General features: G+C 36.6%; 1 protein-coding gene across 1 annotated transcript in view; it reads left to right on the top strand.

Moving 5' to 3' along the window:
- Nucleotides 1-15,311, top strand: part of SYNE1 (spectrin repeat containing nuclear envelope protein 1) — a 325,193-nt gene that overhangs the window by 278,108 nt on the left and 31,774 nt on the right. The window contains exons 129-131 of the mRNA XM_081943908.1: nucleotides 8,964-9,021; nucleotides 12,574-12,791; nucleotides 13,955-14,105. Of these exons, the coding sequence (XP_081800034.1) occupies nucleotides 8,964-9,021; nucleotides 12,574-12,791; nucleotides 13,955-14,105 (427 nt within the window). The remainder of the gene's footprint in view (nucleotides 1-8,963; nucleotides 9,022-12,573; nucleotides 12,792-13,954; nucleotides 14,106-15,311) is intronic.

Raw genomic sequence — 15,311 nt, 5'->3', positions numbered from 1 at the left:
TGGAAGTGAAATATGAGCCATTGTTAACTGCCTTTTATACAAATGAAATTTTCGTGTTAGTATTTCACAACTTTATAAGTCGTTGAGTTGAAAATGAATGTTGTATTTGGGAAGGACAAATTATTCTTCCTCCCTTTGGCTGTTTCTACGTTATTGTTGTTTTTATTATTTTCCATGTAGATTTCAACTACCTACACAAATTTGGGTATATTGTTGGTGAAGTTAAGAGAGTAATCCATAAGTCTAATATTCTAATATTTATACAATACTTGTATAAAATCAAAAATAACTGATTTAAATCCCTACCCAAGAACAGAATATTTTCCATCTATATCCACTGCTTTGTTGGATCTTATGAAAAGAATAACATGTGCTAAATGAGGTGCTTGGAAATGTATTCTTAAGCTAAGCATTTGTCAGGTGCAAACAATCAGGACCATATATTAAGTTGCAGTTCAAAAGATTGATTGTGTTTCCCCAAAAATATAAGCCATCCCCAAAATAAGCCCCAGCCTGTTTTTATGTGTGCACTAATATAAGCCTTACCCTAAAATAAGCCCTAGTGAAGAGAGTGGATATTGCCAGCATAGGAGGCGGTGAGCATGTGTGAGCTGACAGTGTCTGGCAGTAACTGCAGCCCGCACAGCATAGATGCGTTAAGTACCTGTGCAAGCAGTAGGCGGAAGCAGAGGCAGGGGAAAGGCAGGCAATCTGGATGTGCCGTGTGGGCCACAGAAAAGCTGAGCGTTGGTGGGCCAGAGCAGCAGGCAGCTGCAGGAGGCTCATCTTCATGCAGTGACACCGGCAACAGACAGAGACAGAGGCATGTGGGGGAGAGAGGCGATCCAGATGCACCACACGGGTCATTGGAAAGGAGAGCAGCAGTTGGGAGGAGTGGGGGGGGGGCGGCTGCAGGGGACTCATATTCACATCTCTCAGCTTGCCTGCAGCCTGTTCCATGTGTAGGGATCACCTGCCTTCCGCTCCATGTCTTCTGCTCTGCACAGCCCCAGAGTGTGTTGACCAAGGGACCGGTGGGCTGCAGCTGCTGCTGGATACCATCAGTCCCTGCATGTTTGCTGGTTGTTGTGGCACTGGTGGGTGGAGTGGCCAGCTGGACTGATCACCCTGAAATCATGTTTCCTCGAAAATAAGTCCTAGTGCTTATTTTGCCCCCCCCCCCCAAAAAAATAAGACAGGTCTTATTTTCAGGGAAACATGGCACTAAATTGTGACAGATAAGGGTTAATTGAATTCAAGAGGGGTTGGACTTGGCCCATTTGTGGGAACATAACAACTCTAAGTTAATGACACACTTAACTCCATCCTTCTGCTCTTCTACAGCAGTATTTCTTTCATTGGCTATATAGTTAATGTTATAAGTTATGGGTGTTTTATGCAAAGGAGTTGGGAGGCTATATACATTTGTGTAATACATACCATATTTTTTGGAGTATAAGACGCACCAGAGTATAAGACACACCAAGATTTTGAAGAGGCAAATTTTTTAAAAAAGGTTTTGCACTCTGCAGACCTCCCCAAAACAGCCTGTTTTTCGCAAAAACAGGTCCGTTTTTTTTTAAAGGGCATGAATAGCCTTTAGGAGACTTATAGAGTACTCCTGCGGAGGCCAAAAACGAGCAAAAAACAGCCAATTTTTCGCTCATTTCTGCCCTCCCCAGCCCCCAAGAGCACTCTGGAAGCATCCTAAAGGCTATGCATGGCCATTTTGGTGAAGAGGGTGGGGTTTTGGGAGGCAAAAAATGCTGTATTCAGTTCACTGGATTTTTAGCCTCTTTTTTGAGGAGAAAAGGTGTGTCTTATACTCCAGAAAGTACAGTAAATAAAATCTACCGTACTCATTTAAGTGTTCAGAATTGATTTTTGTTTATACTCTCAAATAATCCTATGTAAATAAAGGCTTTCCATACATCTAGAAAACATATGATTAGAGATTTTTTTTTCAGAAATGAAATATATTTAGCATCTGATAGAGCTAGATATATCCAGGGAATTTGGATGATTGTGCCTATAATTAATTTAAGATGCTTCATCAATAATTTTAAGTATAATTTATAATTTGTGTTTAATAATGAAATAGGGGTATATGAAGTAATACCCTGAGAATATTTTCCTAGCTTTAAATGAAGTATAGATTTACATTTAGATTAATAATGAATCTAGCTATCAAATGTATTGTGTTGAAACAGGGAATTCTAGTTTATCTAATTCTTAATATCTTTTGATGTTAGATTTCTAGAAGTACATGATTCTTTAAGGACTGTTAGGATCTAATATTACTAATCATTTGACTTTTAAAATCTTGTATTGATTTCACAAGTCACATATTCCTAAATTGTTTTGCTAATTAATTAATTAAATTTCTACTTCCACGCTGTCTAAAGAATGTTGAAAAATGTGAGATTAAACTTACTTTCTAGAGTACTCCCTATCAAATTTAAAATGTTATAGCTTTGAAAATAGAGGCTCTTTTAAAATTTTATCAACTTCTAGAATGCCTAATTCGGTTCTTTTCCATTCTAGCTGTTTATAGACCTTTGAGAAATCTGATTTATTATGTTTTGCTAACAAATCTTTCATTTTTAAATTTAATTTGATAAAGATTTTTTCCTCTTAAATTTGACTTCTCTGTATAAGGCAATTCCCCTCGTATCACAACTTTCACTGCTTCCCATCTTACAGCAAAATTTAGTTAACATTATTTCTTTTGAAAAAAAATGTTCAAGGAGTAAAATTCTTGCATTGTATCATTCAAACCTCTAACATTTACATATATCATAAAATATCATTTATTTTACCTTCTGTCGTATAAAACAAATTATTCTGGCTTAAAAATATAAATATTTTGTTGCCTGCACCAGTAACAACATTTCACCTTTCTGCTTTTCCCTTCTAGACCACCACTTATCTGAAATAGTATAGGTTCTACTGCTTGAGCAGGGAGCTGGTCTAGAAGACCTCCAAGGTCCCTTCCCACTCCATTCTGTTCTGTTACATTCCTAGCCTTGACATATAGTCCTTAGCTCAAATCATTTCCCTCCCTGTCCTCCCTCTCCTCCTGCATTCAATTGCAGACCAACAAATCTACAGTTTCATAAGAATCATTTTTGAGCCCCTTCTTGATCTAACAGGGATTTTTTCCCCTACTCTGTCATGCCTTTCTCAGTCAATTAATTCATTTAAAGATGATGAAAGCTGACAGCCTGGGTTTGAGATCCGAGTGCTGTGCGATGGAGTAAGCTCCCATTCTTGCTCTAGCTCCTACCCACCTAGCAGTTTGAAAGCATGCAAATACAAATAGATAAATAGGTACCACTTCAATGGGAAGATAACAGCAATCCATGTGCTTTGGTATATAATCATGTTGGCCACATGACCACAGAAATGTCTTCAGATAACACTGGCTTCCTTGGATAAGAAAGGGAGATGAGCACCACCCCCTAAAGTCAGACACAATTGGACTTACTTATAGTTTTATTTTTATGTGCTTTCTTATATTAATTTTCTGTATCCCTCTTCCTAAAGAAGTTTTATCTCACCCATTTTTATCTTAATTCTAATCTGAGCTAATATTTTAATACCATATAAGAACTTTTAGTCTAAAGGGTTCATTTGCTCATATTTGTGTCCGAATGCTCTCCCAGGGAGCTTCATTTTGCAGCTGTTTCTCCTTGGCTTCATCTCCAAGGTTATTCCTTGTCCAAGTACCATCAGAGAGAATCTTTTTCAACTCAGCCAGTTTCATTCATAGCCAGAATAATATAAATTGTTTCAATCTATTATCTTTAAATGGAAATTCCCATTTATACTGAGTTCCCATTTTTTATCAGCAGTCCTGTAAGAAGCTTAAATGTCATGTTTTAAGGCAGTTCTGCTAATACCTTGATAAAACAAAAAATATGTTTTCCCCAGTTAAATTCCTCTTCCAGCTTGTGACAAAATAATGTTGTCTCTATGAATGTCTCTAATGTTTTGTCTCTAATGGACAAATATGAACTGTAAGAAATAAATTTTGCCTCAAAGAATTTTTATTCACTAAGAAGTTTAATTATAATATTCCTTGGTTTATTCAGCTTCCCAAGCTTGGTATTTCAAATTCGGTATGCATGTACTATGTCATTTTCAGAAAAGCGTGATTCTGGAGGAAATTGTTAAATCTTCTTACTGTGTAATCCATCAGGTTGCCATTCTCAGCCTTTCACTAATACCTCTGATAGACAGGTTGCTTCAACTGTTATGACAATTAATTCCTGCCACAAATATTTGATATCCTTCTCAATCTTTTTTACACTGGGGGCATTTTTAACAGTTAAGCTCTTAGTTTAATTATCTTCTTGAGCAATGTCTTGTATTTGCCTTAGGGTCAAATAATTGATAGATATTTATTGCAACATTTTGGAGTTTAGTGTTGGTTAGTTTGGAAAGGACTGTGTGAAACTGCTACTAAAGAATATTTTAAGATGTTTTACTTCAGCCAGTATACCCAAGTACTTAGTCTTGATAGCAATATTTCACAAAAGAAGCAATGAATGATCATTAATTGAATTTTAGGCCTTTTTCCAGAGTATCACTGCAACATTAAAACAAAGATCAATTAGAAACAGTACTTAAATTTTAAATCTCCACGATATAAAGTGTCAGCTAGTCAGAATGAACATAAATTTAGCTTGAAGCTAGCAGATTAACATGCTAAGAGTGTGTGTAACAAATATTACTAAAGGAATATACACCCGTTGAAATGACTTATATAGCTGTAGGTGACTTGTTACTGGTAGTATATAATTGAGGAACAAAACTAATAATGAATACCAGCCATAGACTTCAGTCTCTTGTCTAGTAACTCTATAGACCTGAATCATTCACATTAGCAATTATTCCTGAAAGTCAATACTGTGCTATAAGATTCATTGTGATCATATGAAAATGCCAGGAAGAAGCCAATCTGTTGGGTGCTGTGCTCATAATTCAGGACTCAGATTTGAAGCTTTGAAATTATTTGAATCTTGAGTTTCAATTTGCATGTCCTCAAAGAGAAGTTCATAAACTGTCTTCATAGACTCTTCTTCCTTCAAAGAGATTGACCCCATTCTTAATTGATTTAGGGCAGAGGTGTCAAATTCAATTTCATTGATGGCGGCATGTGTTTGACCTTGGGAGGCCGGGTATGTTTCACCAGGGTCCGTGGTCAGCTCAACATCCATTTTCGGCCACAGTGGCCTCCTGCAGCCCTCTGCCAGCAAAAATGGAGCTCAGATTACCTCCCTCCGGATATGACCTCCCTCCGGATATTAGGAATACCTCTGACCTCCGCTCCTTTCGTATAAAGCTCAAGACCCACCTATTCCAAGTAGCTGGCCTGGCTCAACTTTGATCTAACTATATCGCTCCTGACGGGTTTTTATTTGGGTATTTTAATTGCATTCAATTACTTAGGGGTTTCTAAACATTGTATTTTATTGTTTTTATTCATTAGCCGACCTCCTCCTTGTACATGTCTTGGTATATGTTTTTGTAATATGTATGTCTTGTCTATATATTTATTTCATATGTTTTGTTGTACGCTGCCCCGAGTCCTTCGGGAGAGGGTGCGGCTAAGAAATAAATATTTATTATTATTATTATTATTATTATTATTATTATTATTATTATTATTATTATTATTATTATTATTATTATTAGATGGGGGGGAACCTGCATCTCCCCTGATCTCCATTTTCACTGGCACCATGGACCAATCCTTCACTGTTTCCAGGGCGGCACCATGGGCCACATCTAAGCATCCTGTGGGCTGGATATGTCCCACGGGCCTTGAGTTTGACACCCCTGATTAAGACTATTATTTTCCACTTTCAAATATGTAGAATCTCAACTCACCGCTACATAATTTTGCCCCTCTCTTGCATATTTTTGTTCAGAGATTCTCAACCTTGGCCATTTTAAGATGGTTGAACTTCTATACCAGAATTCCTCAGCCAGCCATGCTGGCTGGGGAATTCTGGAAGTTGAAGTCCATCCATCTTAAAGTGGCCAAGGTTGAGAAACATTGTTTTTTGTTCATTATGCAAAAGGATACATTCAGCTATTTATTCCTTTTCTCCTTTCCCCTAGTTCTTAACCAACTAGAGACGCTTATCCACCCAAGAATACAAATGCATTTCTTGCATATGTACGGCCAATTGGACTTTAAGCAAATATTCCTTAGCTTGGAATACCCAGAATCCTTTTGGCAGCCTCCATTGCTCTCATTCCCACTGATCACCTAGCAAATTCACATGATACATAAGAGTGGACATTGTAAGATAACAAGAACTAGCATTTCCAGAAGCATATGGTGCTATGATATGAAACCTATTAGGACTACTTTAAAAAAGAAATTGGAAATATTTTTACTTCCCCATTTTTACATACTTGGTATGCATAAACAGATAGAATTGACTAAAGAAAAGCCCCTCATTTGATTTTTAATTACCAATTAAAGTGAGTCAGCGTTCACAATAATAATTTAGAACTGTGTACAATCTTGTCATGCCAATAGATAATAAACAAGAGGCACAATGTCAGATTTTCTGGTCCTGCTTGTTTGCAGACATCACTACAATGGCTCCATCTTGGTTTGTTTATCATGTTATACAATTAGGAATACAGTTATTTTAAAATTAGCAAATTTTGAAAGCTTTTTCTAAAGTTTTGGTTTATTGATCCAGTTACACAATAGTAATTTCCTTCTGAGTATAATGTGTATTAGATCATGCTGCACGGCAGGAATGATCAGAAACTGAAACAGAGATATTTTGTATGATTATTTGGTAAATTTATAGCTGCACATATAGCATTCAAAAAATTCCCTGAAAGCAACATTTAAATCATGTGTTTACAATCAATTGTGATTTGACCAGGAGTGATATTCACTTACCTTCCCTACCGGTTCACAAATGTAAGCGCTTGCTTCGCTTGCCCATGCCACATCCACGCATGCACTCAGACTTCCGCACATGTGCTTTGGCTAAAAAAAGTGCCTAAATGGGATGCCATTGAGCCGGGGTTGGGTGGGTGGGGCCACCCATGATTTCCGCTACCGGTTCAGGCAAATTGGTCCAAACTGGCAAAATACCACCTCTGGATTTGACCCAAAATGTAGATGGACCACCTGGATTACACTGGTTGATGTAATGAACATGTATTTGTTATGTTTATTCATAATGACAAGTGGTAAAGTGGTCAAGACCCGGGAGCCAGATCCGCCTCAGGGGATGCTTAGATTTGACGCGTGGGGCCACCCTGGAAACAGCAAAGGACTGGTCTACGGTGTCTCTGCCAGTGAAAATGGAGCTTGGGAGGGCCACAGGCAAGTCTCCTGAGCTCCATTTTCACTGGCAGAGGGTTGCAGGATGCCATAGCTGCCAAAAATGGAGCCTAAAAGCCTGTTTTCACTAGCAGTGCGCTAAGGCTACCACAGAAAACCCCCAACACAAGTGACAACAAGCTGGCCACAACCCCTCCTGACCACACACACACACCCCAAGATCAAATACAACCCTGATGCAGCTCTCAATGGGTTAGGATATCAGACTAGAAACCAGCAGATTGTGAGATCTAGTCCATGCCTTAGGTATGAAACCATTTAGGTATCCTTGGGCCAGTCATTCTCTTTCAGCCCTTGGAAACAGACAAACTCTGAAATCTTGCCAAGAAACTTACAATACAATACAATAGCAGAGTTGGAAGGGATCTTGAAGGTCTTCTAGTCCAACCCCCTGCCTAGGCAGGAAACCCTATACATTTCAGACAAATGGCTATCCAACATCTTCTTAAAGACTTCCAGTGTTGGGGCATTCACAACTTCTGGAGGCAAGCTGTTCCACTGATTAATTGTTCTAACTGTCAGGAAATTTCTCCTCAGTTCTAAGTTGCTTCTCTCCTTGATTAGTTTCCACCCATTGCTTCTTGTTCTACCCTCAGGTCCCTTGGAAAATAGTTTGACTCCCTCTTCTTTGTGGCAACCCCTGAGATATTGGAACACTGCTATCATGTCTCCCCTAGTCCTTCTTTCTATTAAACTAAACAAACCCAGTTCCTGCAACCGTTCTTCATATGTTTTAGTCTCCAGTCCCCTAATCATCTTTGTTGCCCTTCTCTGCACTCTTTCTAGAGTCTCCACATCTTTTCTACATCGTGGTGACCAAAAATGAATGCTGTATTCCAAGTGTGGCCTTACCAAGGCATTATAAAGTGGTATTAACACTTCATGTGATCTTGATTCTATCCCTCTGTTTATGCAGCCTAGAACTGTGTTGTCTTTTTTGGCAGCTGCTGCACACTGCTGGTTCATATTTAAATGGTTGTCCACTAGGACTCCAAGGTCCCTTTCACAGTTACTGCTGTTGAGCAAGGTACCACCTATACTGTATCTGTACATTTCGTTTTTGTTGCCTAAATGTAGAACCTTACTCTTTTCACCATTGAATTTCATTTTATTAGATAGTGTCCAATGTTCAAGTTTGTCAAGATCCTTCTGTATCTTTAGCCTATCTTCTGGAGTGTTGGCTATTCCTGCCAGCTTGGTGTCATCTGCAAATTTGATGATTTCCCCATTTATTCCCTCATCCAAATCATTGATGAAGATGTTAAAGAGTACACACACCTTTATTCATCACACAAAATTCTTTCCAAAGAAAATCTTGTTGTAAATATTTCTTAGAATATGGTTGTTAAACTATATTCAGTATATTTGATATTCAGACTTGATCAATCTAGATGCCAGGCAGGCATAGGCATAGAATCCAGATATCATGAGGGTTCTTTGCCATATATTGAAGCACATTAGCTCACGCTTCTGCCCCAGTAGAGATAGTTTTGTATTTTAAAAACAAAGCTTAGTTGAACAGAATTTGTACATAGAGTTGGGGGATTAAAAAAATATTTCTATGTTTCCTATGCCTCAGAATTAATTTATTGGAATCTGCAATTGGGAAATCAAGGAAAAAGTATGCAGAAGAACAGGTACTTTGTGTAGTGTAACTTTTGAACAATGGATCACCAGTCTAGCTAGGAATCTGCATTGCTTCTTTTTTTCCTCTATGTGGTGCTAAATGTCTTCATTTTTCAGAACAAATTATAATTATTAGTTGTCTTTAACTTCTTGCTGTCTTAATTTGACTTCTGTTCCAAATGGAAGAAATCAAGTTATATATAAGGCAATACATCTAAACCCAGTTCTTCATTAAATCACATTGAAATGCAAATGTATTTCAATTAGTGCTGTTCAAAGACTAGTCTCTAATGAAGACTACTTCATTAGATGAAGTAATTCTGAATAGAATTATATTCAGTGCATTTCCAGGTTTTACAACTGTAGTTAAATCTCACATTGCTGGCAAAGTCAGAGGGCATGAATGAAGTAGACTTCAACAGCATTATTTTTAATGCTGTAAAATAAAAATACATTATTGAAAACTGTTCCAAGTGATTTATTACAAACTAATTAAGGTAGAGGGTCCATCCCCCCCAAATGTGGCTCTCGCCTCTTAGTGAGTTTGCTCCTGAATTATTTTGCCCCTTGCGGATATCCACAATTTCTCACAATTGTAAACTTAATTTTTATCACTCTGAAATAGCCAGTAAAATAGTTGCTGTTTTTTTCTCTCAAACATCTTTTGTCTTCTGGCTTCTTGTCACCATCCCCACACCCCCTTTATCAATAACCTATAAGCTATACAGCCAGGAAGGAATTTTTCCAAGCAATTATTCCTGATGAAATATTGGACTAAATAGTATCCATTGGAGAAGGAAATGTCAGTTATTTCAATAAATCTAGAAAAATGAAAACTAGAAAACCAAGCCCCCAAGCAAGAAGGTATTCAAACAGTTGCTAGGGAAAGCAGAGGCCAAATAGACATAACACATATGCGCACGACACATCTGGATTAAAGGTGAAAAGATTTCACCATTGCTGATTCGCTCACAGGCAAAAGCAAAATGAAAATTTCATGCTAAAAACAGTTGAACATGGAATGTCAAAGCAATGAATCAAGTGAGCCTTGATATTATCACAATGGCTGTGTCAAGAGTGGACACCGACCTTCTGGGAATTAGCAAACTGGATGGATGATTTCATAGCAAAGAAAAGAAAATTATATAAGACATAGCAGAGCCACTTTATAAACAAATGATGTTAAAATAATTTATCAGTCGATTGATTGTTTAAGGGCCATCAAGTTGGTGTTGATTCTTAGCAACTACATTGATAGATGTTCTCCATTATAATCTGTCCCTAACCTCCTCTTCTGCTGGCGCTAGACTGAGTCTATTGCATTGCTGTGATTGTCCTCTGTTTCTTTTTCCTTCCACCTTTCCCAGCATTTTATGGTTACACAAATAATATGGTTGGAAATATGACAAAATGTGAGTTAACTGCACACAATTTGAAGAAATTACAATATGACAAAGAGCTTAATAGTAAAGCACTACCTCCACTAACACTCCAGTAAATGATAAAATAATCTCATTTGACGTGCAGGACAAGACAATCGGTATCATAGGGATTCAAGGAAATGGAAATTGAACAGTTCTAGCATGATTTGCATTGATTAAAAAACCAGCAACATATATCATATTCATTATAGATGACTGCAAGACTAAACTGAAATAAAAATTCAAAGTTTGAACCTGGAATACTGGAAACATTTTATCTTCGTATACAGATGAAGTAGGAGACAGGCAAATACCGTAGCTGTAACAAATTTAATCATAATATTGTAGCAAATCTGTTTTTCAAGCAACTCTAAAATGCAATTCTACACATAGGCATTGGTGGATAAACAACACTAAAATCAAATAGACTGTATGATCTCAACCAAGTGTGTGTAGCTCTGTTCAATCAACAAAAACAAGACCTAATGCTAACTGAAGTTTGGTCCTGAACTGCTTGTAAAATTTCAGCTTAATAAACCATGTGATGCAATTTCAGTAATATTCCATCTGCTGTTGTTGTTGTAAAGATAGAGAACTGAAATGCCATTGATGAAGTGTATGTCTGAAGAATTCTAGATTGAAATTCACTCAAATCATTAAATGAAGTAAACAAAAGTATTACAGAATGCAATGTTCATAAGAAGACAAAATGCCTATTGATAGATGTTGACTAAGAAAGGCAGAAAGCAAAAGACATAGAAAAGAAAATTCCTGAAACTAAAACTCTTCCACGACCAAAAAGAGTCAAGGAAATCTATTTACACAAGCAAGGTAAAGAAAATGAAGATGACAACCAAATAAAAAGAACAGTACATTCCTTTAAAGTAATTACAGAAATCCGGGGAATCTTTCCTGCCAAGATAAGCATGATAATAGACAAGGCAAAGTTCTACTGGAAAAGAAGGAACAAAGAAGAGTTAATTAAAATATGAAGCAAAACTGTCCAATCACCTTAAATATCTCGATAAGATGGTTAGACACGATCACTGCTGACATGAGAATGAACTTACAAAGATTCAAAGAAACGGTCATTGACAGATAATCTTGGTGAATTGATGTAGTCATGGAGTAATGTGTCCACTAAGCTCTTGCAATTCCAAATTTGTTCTTGTACCAAGGATACCTATACCATTCTGGAATATCAAGTACATAGCAACATTCTTGACATTTTTGAAAGAGCCATTGCATGAACACTTCTCACTCCGTGTTCACATACTCCAGTTACTATGTTTTCATAAACAAAAGAAATTATTTAATTTTTTTCCTGTTTGTTGCTCCACCTGATTCAGTGATGCAAAATAAATAAAGCATATGGTTGTAAACATGACAAAATGTGGAGTTAACAGCACACAATTTGAAGAAATGCAATATGAGAAAGAGCTTAATAGTAAAGCCCTACCTCTAGTTACACAACATTTATTTACTAATCCCATCATCCCAGTCACGGCTGTTTGGGAATGGATGTCATAAAGAAAGTATACTCCTTGAAACCCTGTTCGCTCATCCCATTCAGGGTTTTAAAAGTCAACATCAACCATGAATGGAACCCAAAAATACAGTTAGAAAATTGTTACCAAGAGATAGATAGTGGTATTAATATTAGACTCTTCGAAATTACCGAAATATATGTGGCAATAATGCTTAATGGATTTCAGTTAGTATATTTGTAGCATGATAGAACAAAATGTTTTTAACAAAGAAATATGAATAGCAATATGTATTCAGACCATCTATGCAATCTTTTTATCTTATTATGTTTAATAAATAAGCCAACTGATTAGAAAAATAGAAGTGTTGGAATGATTGGTCTCTGTCTCCCCACTCAACCCCTCTCTGTGTGTGTGTGTGTGTATGTGTGTGTGTGTGTGTGTGTCTATTTGTGCATGATTTCAGTAGTCCTTATTTTTAAGTATATCCACTTGGAATATAAGTCAAAAATCTCGATTCTTTTTTTATGGAACAATTTGGGATTTTTATTAGCCACTAGGTAGCTTAGTTTCTTATTTTCCTTCATTTGTATTTCAGTTTTGCCTGGCTTGTTTATAGAGCATGCAGTATTAATTAACTTCAGTTTTGCCTAAGGCATTCACAAGTTTATCTATGGACTTACAGGAACTTCAAAGAGACATAGAGAAGCATAGCACTGGGGTTGCATCTGTCCTCAATCTCTGTGAAGTTCTTCTCCATGATTGTGATGCTTGTGCTACTGAAACAGAATGTGATTCCATTCAGCAAGCCACAAGGAACTTGGATCGAAGATGGCGGAATATTTGTGCCATGTCAATGGAAAGGCGACTCAAGTAAGAATTTGGTGAAACTTTAGATGATTCTCCAGATTTCTTAGAATGGAATGAAATCTAGGCAATTCTTAAATTAAACATCTGTTAATGGATATAAGTTACATAGGTTAAGGGATATAAGCTACATAGAGCAGCATGTGACTTTCATATGGACCAAACGTCATCACATAGAGATTCTGCAGTAAGAGTTAAAATTTATCTAAACAGTTCAATGTTCTGCTTGCTGATATGATCTATTTTCAAGGCAAGGCACATAGATGCAGTTATTTGTTAATGCAGCAATTGTATGTTTGTATGTTTTTAAACTTCTTAATTTAAATAGCTGTAGTTGCGCAGTCCTTTTCTTTTCAGCTCTTTACAATGCAGTGTTGAAAAATTCAAAATAATTCCATAATTTCTAATAAGGATTTGCAAACGTTTAAGAGGAACTACTTTATTCCAGCTCGATCCCCCCCTTGGCATGTCCACAATGTCTGCCCAATAATTTTAACATTGATCCCCAGTGGAAAGCCAAATGGGTGGCTGAACATGCAGACATAGAAGACATATAAATGACCCCACAAAAAAAGGTGCCAGGCTCTGAACTACCACATCAGCAATGGACAATCCTGAATAGGATTCGCACCTCATATGGTGTCTGCCAAGAATCTCTATATACATGGGGCATAGTATCCTCCCCTCACTGTCTGTGGGGAGGGGAGGGTCTCATGTTGAACTGTAGATCACATCATTACCGGCTGAAAGCTGCTCCACTATCTGATTTTTTTCAATATAAAGAATGTTGTGCTTCAATGGTTAGATGACTTAGACATTAATATTTGAACATAGATCTTTTTGACATTTATATTTTATTGGGTTCCACTAATCTAGTTGAAATGTTAATTTATATTGCTAGTCCATGTATGGCATGCAATACTCTAAATAAATAAATAAATCCAGTTCAAGCTGGATTCAGCCAATGAATTATGTTTCTTGTTAAAAATAATTCTTGTTAAAACGACTGTCAAGCTTCATTAAAAGCCAGTATTGTTCAATACACTATTTGTCTTCTTGGGCATGTTCGAATAGGTTACATGATTTCTTTATTACAGTTGGTAATTAGATGAGATATCAAATAATTTTAAGGTGAAATTCAGCCTCTCCTATTTTTATCTTTGTTTCAGAATTGAAGAGACTTGGAGACTGTGGCAGAAGTTTTTGGATGATTATTCTCGCTTTGAAGATTGGTTGAAAATTTCTGAAAGGATGGCTGCTTTTCCTAGTTCTTCCGGTGTATTATATACAGTTGCTAAAGAAGAACTGAAGAAGTTTGAGGTGATTTTTATCTGTTTGAAATATAATCTGTTCTGATGCTGTCACAGAAGCAAATTTATTCAACCTTATTAGTATAATTCTACTCATTTTATGTTAGTGAAAGATCAATTTCTACCTTAGGACTTGGAACAAAGGACTTTGAAGCTGCAAAAATAGATCACAGATTGTTTGTCCTGCCCTAAACTATAATTAAAACGAATCAGCACACTTGATTGATATGCATTGGTCATTGTAAAGCCATAGTCTGCAATAATTTAGCTGCCTTATGCCCAATGGCTCCTGTCTACAAATGATACAATTGACTTTCACAAGGCAATGATGTTATCCCAATGGAACAGCATATTGCTCTTTTCTAGCAAGGATAAGCTACCTGTGGTTTCTTATTGTTGGGCTATTGTTTGGTTTGATTTGCTTCAGTTTCCTTTCTGGCTCATTCTGTCCAGGAAGAAATATAATGCCACTTTTCCCATCTCTTCCTTTCTTTCAGTTGAGTCAGAGGAGAACAAAGGAAGTGGTAACTGCATCCGCCAAAGTTTATGGATGTAATGGAAAATATAATTATGACCACCAGAAAGACAAAATATAGCAAAATGAGATAAAAGACATGATATTACTATCCAAATTATAAAATTTGTACAGATGAATACATCCTGTTTTTGTTTCAGAGTAAAGCTAATGGCCTAGGCTTGAACTCATCCTTACAAAATACAAAAATGCCCTTTTTATATTTTATTGCTTTTTTAAAAAAAAATTGAAACACTCGTCCTTTCTTTTTCTTACCATTGTAATAATTTCAAACCATTGCCATCATGTTTAAGTCAGACTTACTCTTGCTAATACTCAAAGGTCCATTTATATGAATGAGTCAATCAATTTATTGGACAAAAACATGCCTTACTTTCCATTCCATTTCCCTTTTACTTACTGAGGAATTATGCAATTTACTCTACTACATAAAACTCAACAAAATATATTTCAGTAGGTGTTAAATATTTGTTCCTCTGAGCTTTTTCTGTGTATTTCATTTCCTTTTCTTTTATCCAAATGCATTTCAGCTATCCACTTAGGCTCCCCTAAGTGTGTGATTGCTGCAGGCATCTTGAAAAAGATTTTTACTTGGCTTTTAACTTGTTTACTATTTTTACATGCTTCAGTAGACATTATAGAGTGAGTGTGAATAAAACAAAACTCACTTAAAAGTTTATA

This window comes from Natrix helvetica, assembly GCF_964273705.1.
Source record: "Natrix helvetica genome assembly, chromosome: 2".
In the NCBI taxonomy this organism is placed as follows: Eukaryota; Metazoa; Chordata; class Lepidosauria; order Squamata; family Natricidae; genus Natrix; species Natrix helvetica.
This window is presented reverse-complemented; position numbering and strand designations above follow the sequence as displayed.